At 37.5% G+C, this 15715-nt stretch overlaps 1 protein-coding gene across 12 annotated transcripts in view; it reads left to right on the forward strand.

The window, feature by feature from the left end:
• LOC121398308 overlaps window positions 1-15715 on the forward strand; it is a 216732-nt gene that overhangs the window by 97386 nt on the left and 103631 nt on the right. For 11 of the 12 annotated variants that reach the window (XM_041577396.1, XM_041577398.1, XM_041577397.1 and 8 more), the window contains 3 exons: window positions 2855-2929; window positions 3939-4001; window positions 4390-4482. In XM_041577396.1, the coding sequence (XP_041433330.1) occupies window positions 2855-2929; window positions 3939-4001; window positions 4390-4482 (231 nt within the window). The remainder of the gene's footprint in view (window positions 1-2854; window positions 2930-3938; window positions 4002-4389; window positions 4483-15715) is intronic. The other variant, XM_041577390.1, reaches the window with a different exon arrangement.

A 15715-nucleotide genomic window follows, 5' to 3' on the forward strand; every position in this document is an offset into this window, starting at 1 on the left:
TGTTTTGGGTAGCCAAGGATGAGTAGTTTAAAAGAGCTTTATTAGCAGACTCTTGCAGCCATTTCACAACATTAACTTTCACTTTTAAGCTGTGCAGGAAGTATAAGTCTAAGCACAGTGACATCTACAGGCATTTGTATAAACACCACACAAACACCCTCATGTTCTGGGACATCTAGCTCCAACATTGAACCAAAAAGCTTGTTGGTCAAGGGACAGATTTAATAGTTGGGACATCTCTGGAGCTGCTTCTACTTACATTGTTTCAGGCAAAATGGAGCATTGTATTGTGACAATGATATGCCATTAACATTTGAGGAGTATTTTATACTTACCATAAAATCCTTTTCTAGTAGGCCAGAACTGTCAGTGCAGATGTATGGGTTATGTGTAGGTTCACCTCTGGAGGCAGGACAGAAGAATTAGGGGCAGATTCACTAAGGGTCGAATTTCGAAGTAAAAAATACTTCGAAATTCGACCCTCGAATTGAAATCCTATCGAAGTCGAAGGATTTAGCGCTAAACGTTCGTTCGATCGATCGAAGGATTTTTCGTTCGATCGAACGATAAAACCCTTCGAATCGAACGATTCGAAGGATTTTAATCCAACGATCGAAGGAAAATCCTTCGATCAAAAAAAGTTTAGCAAGCCTATGGGGACCTTCCCCATAGGCTAACATTGACTTCGGTAGGTTTTATCTGCCGAAGTAGGGGGTCGAAGTTTTTTTTAAAGGGAAAGTACTTCGACTATCGAATGGTCGAATAGTCGAACGATTTTTCGTTCGAATAGTTCGAATCGAAGTCGAAGGTCGTAGTCGAAGGTCGAAGTAGCCCATTCGATGGTCGAAGTACTTCGAAATTCGAAGTATTTTTCATTCGAATCCTTCACTCGAGCTTAGTGAATCGGCCCCTTAGTCTCTTGGCCCCACCCTGTGGTTATATAGGCTGGCTCCACCTCTGTTTCCCAGTTCTGTTATAAAGCTTAGACACTGCTAGGCCTTTGTGTGCTGGGGAATGGGAAACTAAAAGTGAGTCTGATCTACGAAAAGCAACCGTCCGTTTTTCGTTTATTTTAAGCGCCCTGACAACATCCAACTATTGTAACTGTCTTTCCTTATTAGTCGGATTTGGACAGAAGAATGGAAGAACAATTTCCTGATTGATATGGAAACTCGATACTATTTTTGGTAGAAAACCAGGTACTGTCCGAAGGACAACCTTGTCGTTGTGGATCTCAAGCCATGGTTCTTTATGTGACAATGCTGCCATTTCAGATACTCTCTTTGCTGATACTCTCTTTGCAATAAGAAAAGCAACTTTTAAAGGAGAAGGAAAGCTACGGAGGAATTTTATTGCCAGTAGATTAGCTGCAATAGTGCAAGCTAGAATGCTATATTTATTCTGTAGAATGTTTTACCATACCTGAGTAAAAAGCTCTAGAAACTCTCTGTTTGTTTAGAATAGGAGCTGCAGTATTAATGTGGTGTGACATCACTTCCTGCCTGAGTCTCCCTGCTCTGGGCTCAGATTACAGTAGAGAAGGGAGGGGTGGGGGAGAGGAGCAAACTGAGCATGCTCTTGCCCAGGGCAATGAGGTTTAAGCTGAAGGCAGGAAGTCTGATACAGAAGCCCATGAGTACACAATAGAAGGAAAGAAATGCTGTGTTTCTTTTGACAGGGGACTCAGAGCAACATTACTTTGGGGGTTTACTGGTATATTTAGATGGACCTTTCTGATAAGGCTTACTTCATTTTCACCTTTCCTTCTCCTTTAAATCAGTTCTTGACATCTGTAAAATGTCCACTTCTTATGCAGGAATCAAGAGTAATGTAAATAAACACACTCAGCTATATGAGTAGCAATGGCCTAAAGATGGTCACTAGAGAGGTCGGAGAACCGGAGAACTAAGGATGGAATAGTGTTAACTTATGTTATTACTTATAGACCATGGTCCCAATGTTAATTACTTCTGCTGCACATACAGTGGAGGCTCAAGGACAATGGTAACCTCACTTTGTAAAATATAGATTAAGGGGCAGATTTATTAAGGTTTGAATGCGAATTGAAATTTTTTTTTGGTTAAAACTCAACAAATGTTAATTTGAAATCACCAACTCGAATTTGAATGTGAGATTTATCACACCTCAACCCTGGAAACAGTTCTAATTTTGGATATTTGTTACCTAACACCTGCCGAGTCCATTTTAGGGATGCACTGAATCCAGGATTTGGTTCGGGATTCGGCCAGGATTCGGCCTTTTTCAGCAGGATTCGGATTTGGCCGAACCGAATCTGAATCCTAATTTGCATATGCAAATTAGGGTCGGAGAGGTAAAAAATTTATTCCCCTTCCCACCACTAATTTGCATATGCAAATTAGGATTCGGATTCGGTATCCGGCTGAATCCTTCATGAAGGATTCGGGGGTTCGGCCGAATCCAAAATAGTGGATTCGGTGCATCCCTAGTCCATTTACAAGTCAAACCGATTTGATTACAATTTTCGGGTCATTCGTATCCAATTGAATATTAGACATTTGAGTTTTTTCATACATAACCTCCCATTCGAGTTGTGAGTACATTCAAATTTATTAGAGTTAAATTTTTTTTTATATAACTTCGAAATTCGACCTTTGATAAATTTGCCCCTACGTGAGATGTCCTCCCTTGATTGCGCATTTATTGTTAGAGGCTGCTGATGGTATCTCTTTGGGGTTCACAGCTCTTGCTGGATTACATCATCCTTTTAGTGTTTTATTATATAGTGGACGATGCAGAATGCTCAGTATTTGCGAATAGAACAAAACTAATCTATGTAATACAATGTCTTCTGCGTTGTTGTTTCCTACTTTAGCTTCTGGTTCTGGCTGGCGTCTTGGTTTTGTCCTGGTACCTCTTCCTGCTCCCTGATAAATCAGTTTTCTTTTCTGTAAGTAAATATATAACATGCAAACCCACTGAAATATAACTATATTTTATTATTACATAATGCTTTTAAATCTTTATTTAAAGGACAAGTAAACCATGATAATAAGTGAATGTATAATTAACGAGGGTGTTATTCTAGGAACTTTTGCAATGCATATTATTATTATTTTTTTTTTAGATTCCAAGATATTAAGGGATCCATGTACTGTAACATAAATTAATTTTGTTACAACAGCGCCACCATCGCTGCTGTTCATATTCCGTCCAGTCTGAACACCAAGTAGCCAAGGAAGTTGTCAGGAGAAAGAAAGAGGCTGCTCTGATTTTCTTCTGGTTTAAAAAAAAGTTAGAAACCTTTCTCAAATCTTTCCTAAGCAGAAGAAATTAAAAGCAGCCTCTTTCTTTCTCCTGACAACTTCCTTGGCTACTTGGTGTTCAGACTGGACGGAATATGAACAGCAGCGATGGTGGCGCTGTTGTAACAAAATTCATTCATATTAATAGTACATTTATCCTTTAATATCTTGGAATAAAAACATAATAAATAATGAATGTAAATTACAAAAGTTCTTAGAATATCGCCCTAATTCATTTTATATTCACTTATTTTCGAGGTTTACTTATCCTTTAACATAAAAGCTGCAAGCTAGAAAATGGCTGATACCATTTTGCAGAATGTGAAAAATGTCTCAACAGACAATTATGGGTGCAAAATGTTAATCTGATGATTGTATATTGAGCACAAGTAGGTCAATGGCACATGGAACATACAGGATTCCTTGATACATTAATAGGTATGTTGAGTACATTGGTGCTAGACATACCATTATTAGGTGCAAGTATTTGATGAAAAGTGTTTTCATATGTTTACTAGGCCGAGACCGAGTTACATATTCAAAACACATACATTTCTTTCTTTCATGGGTGCTTGGGTGTCCTAAACAACTGAGAAGTAGCACAACATTGGAATCTCCTGCTGAAGGTGCTGATTTATATCTCATGTTTTGCAGATGGGTTTGATTATCACAACTATTGCTGTAGGATCTTTACTCATCATCTCCGCAAGCAATTCTGTGAGTTTTCCCTTGCGTTTTTTTTGGGTCTCTTATTATTAGTGCCGTGCATTTACCTTAATCCCATTCCCACAGAGGCAGTTTTGCATCATAAATATGATGTTGTGTGTTCTGTATGGGCAGAAGTTATATATGCCAAGTTCTTGCAGTTGCTATGGAAATATCCCCATACTACCACCCTTATAAATTAATAAATAGAACAGCTACATCTCTATATTTGCACCATACTAGGCAGAGACATTTGACCAGAAGTCTCTTTTAGTAGAACAAACCCCATGGTTTTTGGCTTATCTCTACAAAGTGAGATTGTGAAACCAACTATTGAAGGAGACAATGATATCACCAAAGACAAAAACTGTAATAATAACCATATATACTGCTCTTTCAGCATTCCATGCTGGTGATGCTCATATGGCTTGTAGTGACCTACCTGGAAATGAATATCATTCTTTGGATGGAAGTTGCATCATATTACGCTACTGTAAGTACAATATGTCCTTGTCTACACTCCTAGCTCATGAAAATTATCCTTAGCTTAGAAAATATTGCTGTATGAGGAGTATTTTTGGAATATTCGACATGTACTATTTACAGTCAGTGATGCTCGAAGCTGAGGGTGAATACAAGTTCATGAAGGTGCAGGAAGAACCCAAAGGCTGCCTGGGAAATATTCTAAGTGGAGCTGATTAACTAATTGTGTTAGGGGTGTTGAGTCTCATGGAGAAGGAGAAAGAAGGAGGTTGAGCATATTTCTCTACAAGGGGCTTTGAAAAAAGAGAGCAAACTCAGGATGCTTATGCTAAAATACTTCTCTTAATATTCAGTAGATGGTGGGATCTAAATATATTTTACTGTGGAGACTTCTCATTACCCTACTGCATGAAAATTGAATTAAATTCATCTTTTTAAGGTCCACACAATTACTAATTTTGCCACAAATGAGAAAAATGACTAGCATGACAGTTGTATTTCTTCCTAATCATCCTCAACAACTAAAAACAGCTTATTACCCACCTAATATTATATTAGATAGACTGCTACTGTGAAATTTGGTCAGTTTGGGGATGGGGCAGTTTTGAAAATGTTATCTGCCAATGCACCATATATGCCAATATATGAGCAGATCAGTCACATACTGTTTAAGGTCTGGGTTTATATGGCCACTCTATAGAAAGATGAGAAATGAGACGTATACATGGACACTTTAGGCCATGGCCATGATATGGTCAACGACACGTGGTGATAAGAGAAGGGCATAATCTCCTCAATGTTCCACCATCTTTTTGGTAAACCTCACCCCTTTGGTGGTCTGAAATTTGGGATTATCCTGCCTAAATTGGACTAAAACCTCACGAAAACCTCCTCTAAACCAGAAATTTGTTTAACCAATAACTTAATGAAAACCTGTATGTATAATATTATCAAATAAAACACCTAGGGCCCAATTGTGTAAGCAACATCCATACGTGCAACCTTTTAGGTTTGCCAACACACACACATTCATTGAAAACACAGTCCATATTTTGATATTCCATGTGCCTCATGTGGAGTACATAGTCCATAATAGACACGCAAACAATATTCTTTTTTAAAATATGAATTTGTTATGTTTAAAAACACTATTATTATATATTTAAATATGGAAAAATCCACACTTGCTACAGAAATGAAGTCTTGTGTGCTTGCCTATAGCTTCTGTATAACACAATAAACTGTGCGATATCCTGTTTAACATTTGTTTTTCTTTTCTTTTATACAAAGATTCTTCTTACATTTCTATCTAGTGGAATAGCCGTCTTGATTATTGCCAAAAGATTCAACTCCAGTGCACGTGTCTCTCATGACGTCAACTATCCTGACACGGTACAGTGAAATATATTATGGTCTAGTATTACATGATAAAAGGCCTAGAATACCTTCATTTTTCATGTGGGTTTGCCCAAGGGTAATATATGTTTACTTTTTTTTTATTTTGCCCAAGCTGCTGTGAGTTAGAGTTACTAGCATAGCTTGCAGTTTTAACCTTGCCTAATCAGCCATTGTCTTACCAGAAGGCGGAGCACAAGCTTCTTATCATCTCTCACAGGGCTCCTGTTGTGTTTATACTAAAAGCCAGAGAAATCTTGGTAGGATGTAGTTAGGGGGCAGACAACTGTCCAGGGCTGTAAATGGGACTTTGCATGGGACTTTTTGGAAGTACTTCTTATCTTACATGTACTGTCATTAAATCTACTGATGATGTGAATGATCATTGTGTATCTGTATTTCATGGCAGAGTCCGAGGTCTAGCAAAAAAGCAACAATTGGAATATTTTCCAGATCCAGCCCTGAGGAATACAACTGGCTTATAAGTTACCTGATAGAGTCCACAGATCACACTGTCTTACCTTTTGTCATCACCAATACTAACAGCTTTAAATTCAGAGAAGAGGTGTATCGATGCAATTATGCCATATTGTATCACTCCATGAGTTGAGGAAGGATCAATATCACTGATGTGACGGATTCTTTGTATGATGCCGAGCTGGAATATCTATCATCTGAACTAGGTACCTAGCGTTGCCTCCATCATGCATCACACATAGCATTTCAAAGATTTCAAAATTATCTTCATGCCCATCTTAAAGGGGATATAGGTCCAAAACTCGTCCCCGGAATACTGTTAAAGCTCATGCTGAACCATTAGGGTTCATTAAAGCTTGCTCCATTGTATACTGAAGCATAGATCTGTCATCCTTTATAAATCTGGCCATGCATGGGCTGATATAAACTGTCAACTTTAGAGTCCTTCTAGATTGACTTGGAAACCTGTTGGGTGATTTATGGAGACTTCCTGGCAACCTGCTCACCAGGTATCTATCAGGCGGGTTAGAAAATGGTGTCAGAAGAGGACTGCATCTGTTGATGGAGTCCTCTTCTGGTGGATCTCCATAGGCCTCCAAAATGATCTAAATGATGGCCAAAGGGAGTAAAAAATGGATTAGTTGATTAGATGAACCCCTTTCGTCTATTATGGAGAGTTGAATTTGTTTATGATCACAGTATAATGAAAATTTCTCTATTCCTATATTTGTGTTTATTTTACAGGCATAGACAAGGTTGCAGTAGTTGTTAATGATCTAGATGACAGGAGCTCCACTGCTCGAAACAGAATCCTAAAGAGTCAGCCTAAGATAGCAAATCTGGCCTGGAATATCTTCCTTATAGACAAAGAAACAAAGCAGAATAACAGTATTATGAGGAACTTGATGAATCCCATCAAAGAAAAGTTCACGACAGGTACAGTCATTTTAGTACATACAGTATCTTGGCACATTCATGTTTTTCATTTCCTTTCATTAAAATTCTGTCAGTGTTTTCTAAAACGCTTTATAATTCAGGGAAAATTAGAAAACATGGGACTGCCTAGTGCTGTTTTCCTACAAAAAAAAGTTGAATGTTTTAGCAGGCAAATATGTTCATTAAATGTTGTAGATTTTTTTTTGATTGATACATTTAGATAACTCCAAGAAACTTGGTCTTGACTCTTGAAATAGGCTACAAAGTGTTTGCTGGTCCATTTACTGAGGTTCTCCTAAGTGACTTATACAGAATACACAGGGGAATTAAGGGACACGTACAGAATATTGAATAATGTGTCTAGTTTAGGAAACCCTATAACCATAAGAGGAGGTCAACTGCATCAAATGGACTTTACAAATAAGTGAAGGGGAGAATAAGGGGTTGACATTTCAACTGCATGGGGCTTCTATCTTTGCAAAGGTGTCAAAGGTTCTATTAATTCACAAATTTAAAATATAATACCCTGTACATCTCTTCTTTTTACAGGCTTGTGATAATTTCATCAGAAGACTGTAACAAGAATAGGGATGTCGCGGACTGTTCGGCGGCGAACTTGTTTGCGCGAACATCGGCTGTTCGCGTCCGCCGCAAGTTCGCGAACGTCGCGCGACGTTCGCCAATAGGCGTTCGCGTCAAAATCGTTCGACCATTCGACCATTCGATCGCTAAAATCGAACGATTTTCGTTCGATTCGAACGAAAATCGTTCGATCGATGATCGATGTTCGCGAACTGTTCGCATTTTTTGCCGGTGTTCGCGAACGGCGTTCGCGAACACATTATCGGCGGTTCGCTACATCCCTAAACAAGAAGAGGTACTTCAATGTAAACTTGAAAAATGTTCCTTCTCGCCTTTGACCCAGTGCATATAAACCCAGCGTGGCTTCACTCCAGCAAGTGATGAGCAGCAGTTTTATTCCCACTCTGCACCCCGTCTCCCCTCCTCTATCCATGGCATATATTGGGCTTAATACTCCTCCGCATGGCTGTTTCTACAAATACTGCATCTTGAATAAAGCTGTATAAATTAGCAAAATGTAATTTTTGATTCATTTCATTTGTTTGTTTGGTTTTTTTTGTCGTTTCTGAGTTGTGGTGATGTTAATATATTCCCTTAAAAGTTAGGCTGCACTGTCATACATTTTGTACATGTCATCATTATGTACATCGTCATACATGACGATCTTGTGATGCTACCATACTGTAGCCAGTGTGCCAATACTAACAGCTGAACTAAACATTCCATGGCATCAGGGCCCCCATGCCATGGCAAAGATGATTCAAGGAAAAACATGTATTGAAAGTTTCATGGCAGTCAGGGCTTCTCTGGGACCACCACCAGCCTCAAGATCTGTTATCCCTGTTGTTTCCCTCTAGCCGTTACCTTTTATTGACACTGCTCCTTCCTATTCTTGATAATGTTTCACCTTCATCTGACACATTACGGAGCCACTGGCTGACCAAGAGAACAAATGGGGCCAACACCCAGCTTTAGTCAAATCTACTTAAAGGACCAGTTACATCAATTTTTTTTATTGAACGGAAAAAAAAACACAAGGACAAAACTTTTAAATCGCTAAGTCTTTATTAAGAAATAACTTACTGAAACTCCGCTTGCGCTCCTCTTCAGAAAAGGTGATGTGGTGATCCATCGTGCGGCGCTCAATTTCTTCTCCCTGCCTTCCTTATAGGAGATAGCCAGGGAGGAGAAATCGATCACAGCATGATGGATCGTCGCTGTGTCGCGAAAGCGGAGTTTCGGTATTTTATTTCTTAATAAAGACTTTGCTATTTAAAAGTTTCATTTGCCTTTGTGGGGTTTTTTTCCATTCTATACTAACGAATTTTATTTTATGTTACTGATCCTTTAATGGCTTTAAGAAATAAAGTCAGATGTACAGAAAACGACCTGTATGGGATACTGACATTATTTCATATTCCTCTAGTTAAAGGGATTCTGTCATGATTTGTATGGGGTCCTTTTTATTTTTAAATGACACTCTACCATATAAAATTACATTTCTGAACCAACAAGTATACAGTGTATTTTTTAGTTGTAATATTGGTGTGTAGGTGCATCTCAGGTCATTCTGTCTGGTCATGTGCTTTCAGAAAGAGCGAGTGCTGCACTATGGAACTGCTTTCTGACAGGCTATTGTTTCTTCTACTCACTGTAACTGAATGGGGTCACAGTGGGACCTGGATATTACTATTGAGTGCTGTTCCTATATCTACCAGGCAGCTATACCTTCCCATTTTCTGCTGATGGAGGGTGATATCACTCACTTTATAGCAGCAAAGAGTGGCTGAAGTTTATCAGAGCACAAGTCACATGACTGGGGGCAGCTGGAAAACTGCCAATAGCCCCATGTCAGATTTCAAAATTGAATATAAAAAAATCAGTTTGCTCTTTTGAAAAATGGATTTCAGTTCAGAAGTCTGCTGGAGCAGCTCTATTAACTGATGTGTTTTGAAAAAAAACATTTTTCCCATGTCAGTATCCCTTTAACCTTACTCTGTAGTTACCCAAGTTTAAAGAATATAGGCGGCTTTAAACAGAAGCAATTCCAAGGCTTGCCTTATTAAGATCAGTGTTGCAGAGGATATCCAGCAAGCTGTGCAGACTCAGTTAGTTTATACATTAATCTATTGTGTATTCTCATTGGCTGGATTATCAGGGTAGGTTTAGGCTTGAAGATGATTTTAGACTTGGGCCCTACCACCAGACCAAATGGTTATAAGAATCATTTTTTGCTGTTCAGGACTAGAAAGTGACCAAAATGCACAATAATAACGACTCTACATGATTTGTGTATAATTATTGCAATTTGCACAAAAGGTAATGAAACAAAACAATAAACTAGACCGGTCTGGAGTAACAAGTTGGTTGCACCTTTTATTTATCATATTATTACTATACTGTATATGTTCATCTAACCTTTCCAACCTTTGGGATTGCTTACCATAAGGCAAGCTTTTTGTTTTTTGTCTTTTGGAACCATCAGGAAATCAGCCGTTGTATAATAAAGATAAGTATCTTAAAAAATGTCTTCTGTTTTTGTTCTAGAGGGCAGTGGCCACTCCCTGGGAAGTGCTGTAAGTAATCTACTCGTTCCTTCAAATGCAATGGCAGAATATCATTTAATAACACAAACCAGGTCTCATTTAGTATTAGGAGAACCAGCGCTAGGTGCAGAAAAGGAAGCAAAATGATTGGTTAAAACTTCATTCTTTCACCTCGTGCTAATACAGTATATCCAAGGGGTCTGTAATGTACTGTAATGCTGTAATAAACAGGGAACTGGAAGGCTCAAAATGACATAAATAATCCATAAATAATTATATATATATATATATATAGATATATATATATATATATATATATATATATATATATATATATATATATATATATATATATATATATATATATAATTATTTATGGATTATTTAGATTAAGATATTTTATATATATATATATATATATATATATATATATATAAAATATCTTAATCTAAATATTTGTATAATATTATAATACATTTATTAATATATTTCATTTAGAAATGAAAGTAATGCATTGGAATCTAAAAAAACTTAAGGGCCATTAATGATGTCGCTGAAAAAAATTCAGATTTATGAAGTTATTATGTTAAAATTCCAAAATCCAAAATCATCTGCATCTGGGATTAACAAACTGTCTGGGAGTTAGTGCTCGGGGCTGTGGCTCAAGCAGTCCAACAACTGTGATGATGTGACACATTCATTGACTTGATGAACTGATTAATGTTGATTGTTAACCCTCTCCTGACTGTCATGAAAGTGCTGACTAATGGAAAAAAAACAATGAAATGCTGCAAATCGGTGGATCATGAAGTGACCTTGAATAATCATTTTTTTCTTGTTTTTTTTTAATCCTTTAGATTGTTCCATTGTGCTTCCTTGTTTTATGGTTTGTTGCCATTATCTTTGTCCGAAGTCCTGATGATTTTTATAATGTATGTATTCACTTTCAATTAAGACCTACTGTATGTAAGCTATTTAATTTTCAACAATTAAAGGGGAACTAAAACCCAACAAAGAATTTAGCTAGAATACTGGATTTATTTATTAGCCCCCCCCTCCACCACAACATATCCCTTTTATGAGAACCCTGACTAACGATTTAATTATCCCATTCATATCCCATTCCATTCTACTATAAAGCAATATATTGTATAGATGGAGGAAGGTCAACTGATACATCTGGCACAATTAGCCACACCCTTTTTCCCAGATGAAATGTTGTGCCATAATGTAAGACCAGTAAGGTCTATTCTATGGGGCAAATTTACTTAAGGGCAAGTGACTAAAGCAGGCAAAAATTCTCCAGCGTGACATCATTTCGGTACTTCACTGATTTACTAACAGGCACTGGGGTAACTTCGCTAGCGATGGAGATAGACTCTAGTGCTTCTTCGCTCCCTAACGCCTGGCGAATTTTCGCTCTGGCGAATGGACATAACTGCGCAAATTCAATAAGATGCAGATTTCTACCTCTTGCGCCAGACTTGCCTTCATCACCTCAGACCAGGCGAAGTGCAATAGAGTAGATAGGAGTTCCTCAAAAATAGTTTACAATTTTTCTAAGTCCCAAAAAAACACTAGCGTCTTTTCCTTTTTCAGGGTGATAGGCTGCAAAAGATTGTACATTTTTTTGGGGTAACCAGGCTTCCCCCTAACATATGGCACATAAACTATACAGTGGCTTCATGTGTAGGGCAATATAATAACTTTATTTTATTTTATTAAGGATTCCCGGTAGTGTAAAGTATTTGCTGCAACATATACATCCATTCAAATTTAACTTCCAACTGTATGCAAATTAGCCAACGCTAGTGCAACTTCGCTTCGATTGTCGCTGTAACGCTAGCGGAACTTCGCCATCGTTCGGCTCCCTGGGGGCAACTTCGGATTTTAGTAAATTAGCGTTGACCTGGTGAATCCACGACTGGTGAAGTGTTGCGATGTGAGCGAAGCCGTCGCTGGCGAATTTTCGGAGATTAGTAAATTTGCCCCTAGGTTTTTGGGCAATTTAATGTCCTTCTTAGATTCCCAACATGGTGATGTGTATAACTTGACAGATGTAGAATCAAGATGTAGTATATATGGACTATAAGTGCTGATTTAATGAAATATCAAGTGAAATTGAATGTTTCTTTCTGCAGATCATTCTTATAGTGATAACCAACTTGAAGGTGTCCTTTATGATTTACAGAGCTGCATTTTCAGGCAGTGATGTAAGTATTTCTACTTTATGGAAAGCATGTAGGAAGAAAGAATTAAAGAGATCATTTATTTTGGGGATAGATTTTGCAGTGAGGGGTACAGCACAATAGGGCTTTGTATTACCACTACATATATTCTGTGAACCAATACGAGTTACTCCCTGCTAATTCCATAGAACAGACCCAGATCCATATTTACTCCAACTATGACTTTTAAGGCCCTTTTAGTAAGTTATTATGTTGAGAATTTAAAGGCATATTTATATGTCCCAGATTGTGCGAATAACCACCAAGCTGACAAATCCATGTTAATACATTTAATGAGCAAATATTTTGGTATATACTGTGTTTATTTGCTTTGAGTGGGACATATATGCTTTGCTTTACCTCTCATTTACCCCACAGCCTGATTTGCTTCCAATGTTTGTGGACAGCCCATCAAGAAAGAAAACTTCACACCAGAAAAGTGTAAGTGTTTTGAACAGTCTAATGATGGCTATACACAAGAAGATCCAAGGCCACCAAACTAAAGGATCTTTGGCACCAGTTTAGAAGACTTGTCAGGAATTGGTCAAGAACTGGTCCTTGCCTCATGGGATTTTCAAAACCTCCTGATCCAAGAGCAGATACATAATGGGCCCATGGAGATGTGTAATTTTTAACTTTTAACTCCTGATCCAAGAGCAGCCACATTGTTTGGGACAGTCAACAGTTTTTGCCCTATTTAAGCTTCAGTAAGATGCTTACTTGTTTTAGAATGGTTGCTAATATTGACTATTATATGTTCTGCTTAATCCTAGAGGCATTCTGTTTAAATTAGAAAGAATTTGCTCCTATTAAACTTTAGTTACATAGGAAAACGCTTCCGCAGCAGCTTCAGTTTGCTCTTGTGTTATGCGCTTAGCCTGGTTTGATTTTCCATTAATTAAATAGAAATGAAATTTCTATTACAGAGCCTTGCTTGCCCACTCCTACCATTAGTATCTGCAGTACTTCTGGTTGAAGGCATTTTTATGATTTGGGGAGTTTGGTCAGTACAGATGGTAAGTATAAATAATGTTATTTGGCTCTTCAGCAGATACTTTATTAGATCAGTAGGTCTGGCTTCCTTAAGGGACCTGCCAAAAGCAGCAACTTGTGGTTATAGTTTGAAGGCCAAATAATGTGAGATGTGGCTTTAATTCTTAATTTATATCTTAGATACTAATAGAATCCCTGTGTGAAAGAATTCTAGGTTGAGATTTAGGGTGAATTCTTATTTTCTTGGATACATATGGACTCCCTGCTTGAATGACTTTTAGGTTGAGATTTCGGATTAACGCTTAGTTCCTCTCCTAGATTATCATGCTTAAATGTCTTCTAGGTTAAGATTTGGGGGACTGCGTATTTGCTCTCCTAGGTAGCCATGGAATTCTTTCTCAAAGAACTTCTAGGTTGAGATTTGGGTGGAATTCTTATTTGCTCTTCTAGGTGCTCATGAAATCCCTGCTTGAAGAACTTCTAGGTTGAGATTTGGGTTGAATTATTATTTGCTCTTCTAGGTATCCATGAAATCCCTGCTTGAAGAACTTCTAGGTTGAGATTTGGGTTGAATTATTATTTGCTCTTCTAGGTGTCCATGAAATCCCTGCTTGAAGAACTTCTAGGTTGAGATTTTGGTTGAATTATCATTTGTTCTGCTAGGTGTCCATGAAATCCCTGCTTGAAGAACTTCTAGGTTGAGATTTGGGTTGAATTCTTAATTGCTCTTAATTCTATGTGCGCATGAAATCCCTGCTTGAAGAACTTCTAGGTTGAAAGTGAGGGTTAGATGCTTATATGCTCATATAAATACTCATGGAATCCATGAAGGACTTTTAGGTTGATGTCTATTTTGCTGACCTTGACATTTTAAAACAATAGCAGGATGAATTCTACAAATTTTTGTTACATCTATAAACTTGGTAATGAGGAGGTGTCTCTGACCAAACGATGGAGAACAAAAGATCTAAAAACTCATTTAGACTCATTTCAAGTCTAAAAAGCAAAAAGACTTAAAACTCCTTTATTAGAATGTATGCTTACATGAGTGTCCTCTCCTTTTCTCTTTTTTTAGGTACCCTACGCAGTGATTGCTCTTGGGATGGATCTTTTGGTCATTATGCTATTTAATAAGGGGCCCCAGATTTTCAGTGTAAGTTGATATAATCCTCTTTAATGATATACTTATTTGATTAAAACTATATTTGAAAAGTTTATTACATAGAGGCCCTATTCATAAACTCTCTTATGGTAGAGTAACTGCTTTGATGCACTTATGCCTCTTTCCAATGGTATTAATGTTTATTTATAATGTTTCACCCATCAACTAACTAGTGCTCTGACTTACAGTAATTCTGACTATTACATTTCAGGGTCATCCAAGAAAATGCCTATGATACTTGGAAACTGATCTTCATGCAACTAAGGCTTATAGAGTCCTGTGCTGGAATTAGGTTGCACATAAAACATCTCCAACCTCCTGTACCCTGGTATATAACTCTTCAGTTGCACTCTGGATATGGTACAGATACCCACCTTACCTACATTCCTTATCTACCAGCCCCAGATTCCACCAGCTGCTCCCAGTATATTACAGACAGATTACACACCCACACAGGAATGGGCAGTGCAAAGCCTTATCCTTTAATAAAATTATATTGTTTGTAGTCATTGTGTTTTGCTTTCTATATCCAATTGTTTGTGACTTCAGATGATTATGGACCATAGGGGCATATTTGTCAACGGTCAAATTTTAAAGGTATATCAGCTTATTTAGACCTCAAATGAACTTACAACTCAAATGGTTTCTTATTAAAGAAAACATTTGAATGTAAAAAAACTGGTATTAGTGAAGTCAGGACGCAAAATGAACTGATCGAGTTTTGCCACAGAACAAAATTTGAAATGATTGAGTTTTCGAGTGAAAACCACTGAATAAACTTGAACATCAAGGCTACAAGTATTTTTGGATTCAAGCTGTTTCCAGCTTGAGTTTTTATTCAAAAATCCGAACAATTCTATTTTTTTAGTGAATATGTACTGAAAAAATAAGAATTTTTCAGGGAAAAAACGACTCAAAATTTGA

Source organism: Xenopus laevis, chromosome 9_10L (assembly GCF_017654675.1).
Source record: "Xenopus laevis strain J_2021 chromosome 9_10L, Xenopus_laevis_v10.1, whole genome shotgun sequence".
Taxonomy (NCBI): Eukaryota; Metazoa; Chordata; class Amphibia; order Anura; family Pipidae; genus Xenopus; species Xenopus laevis.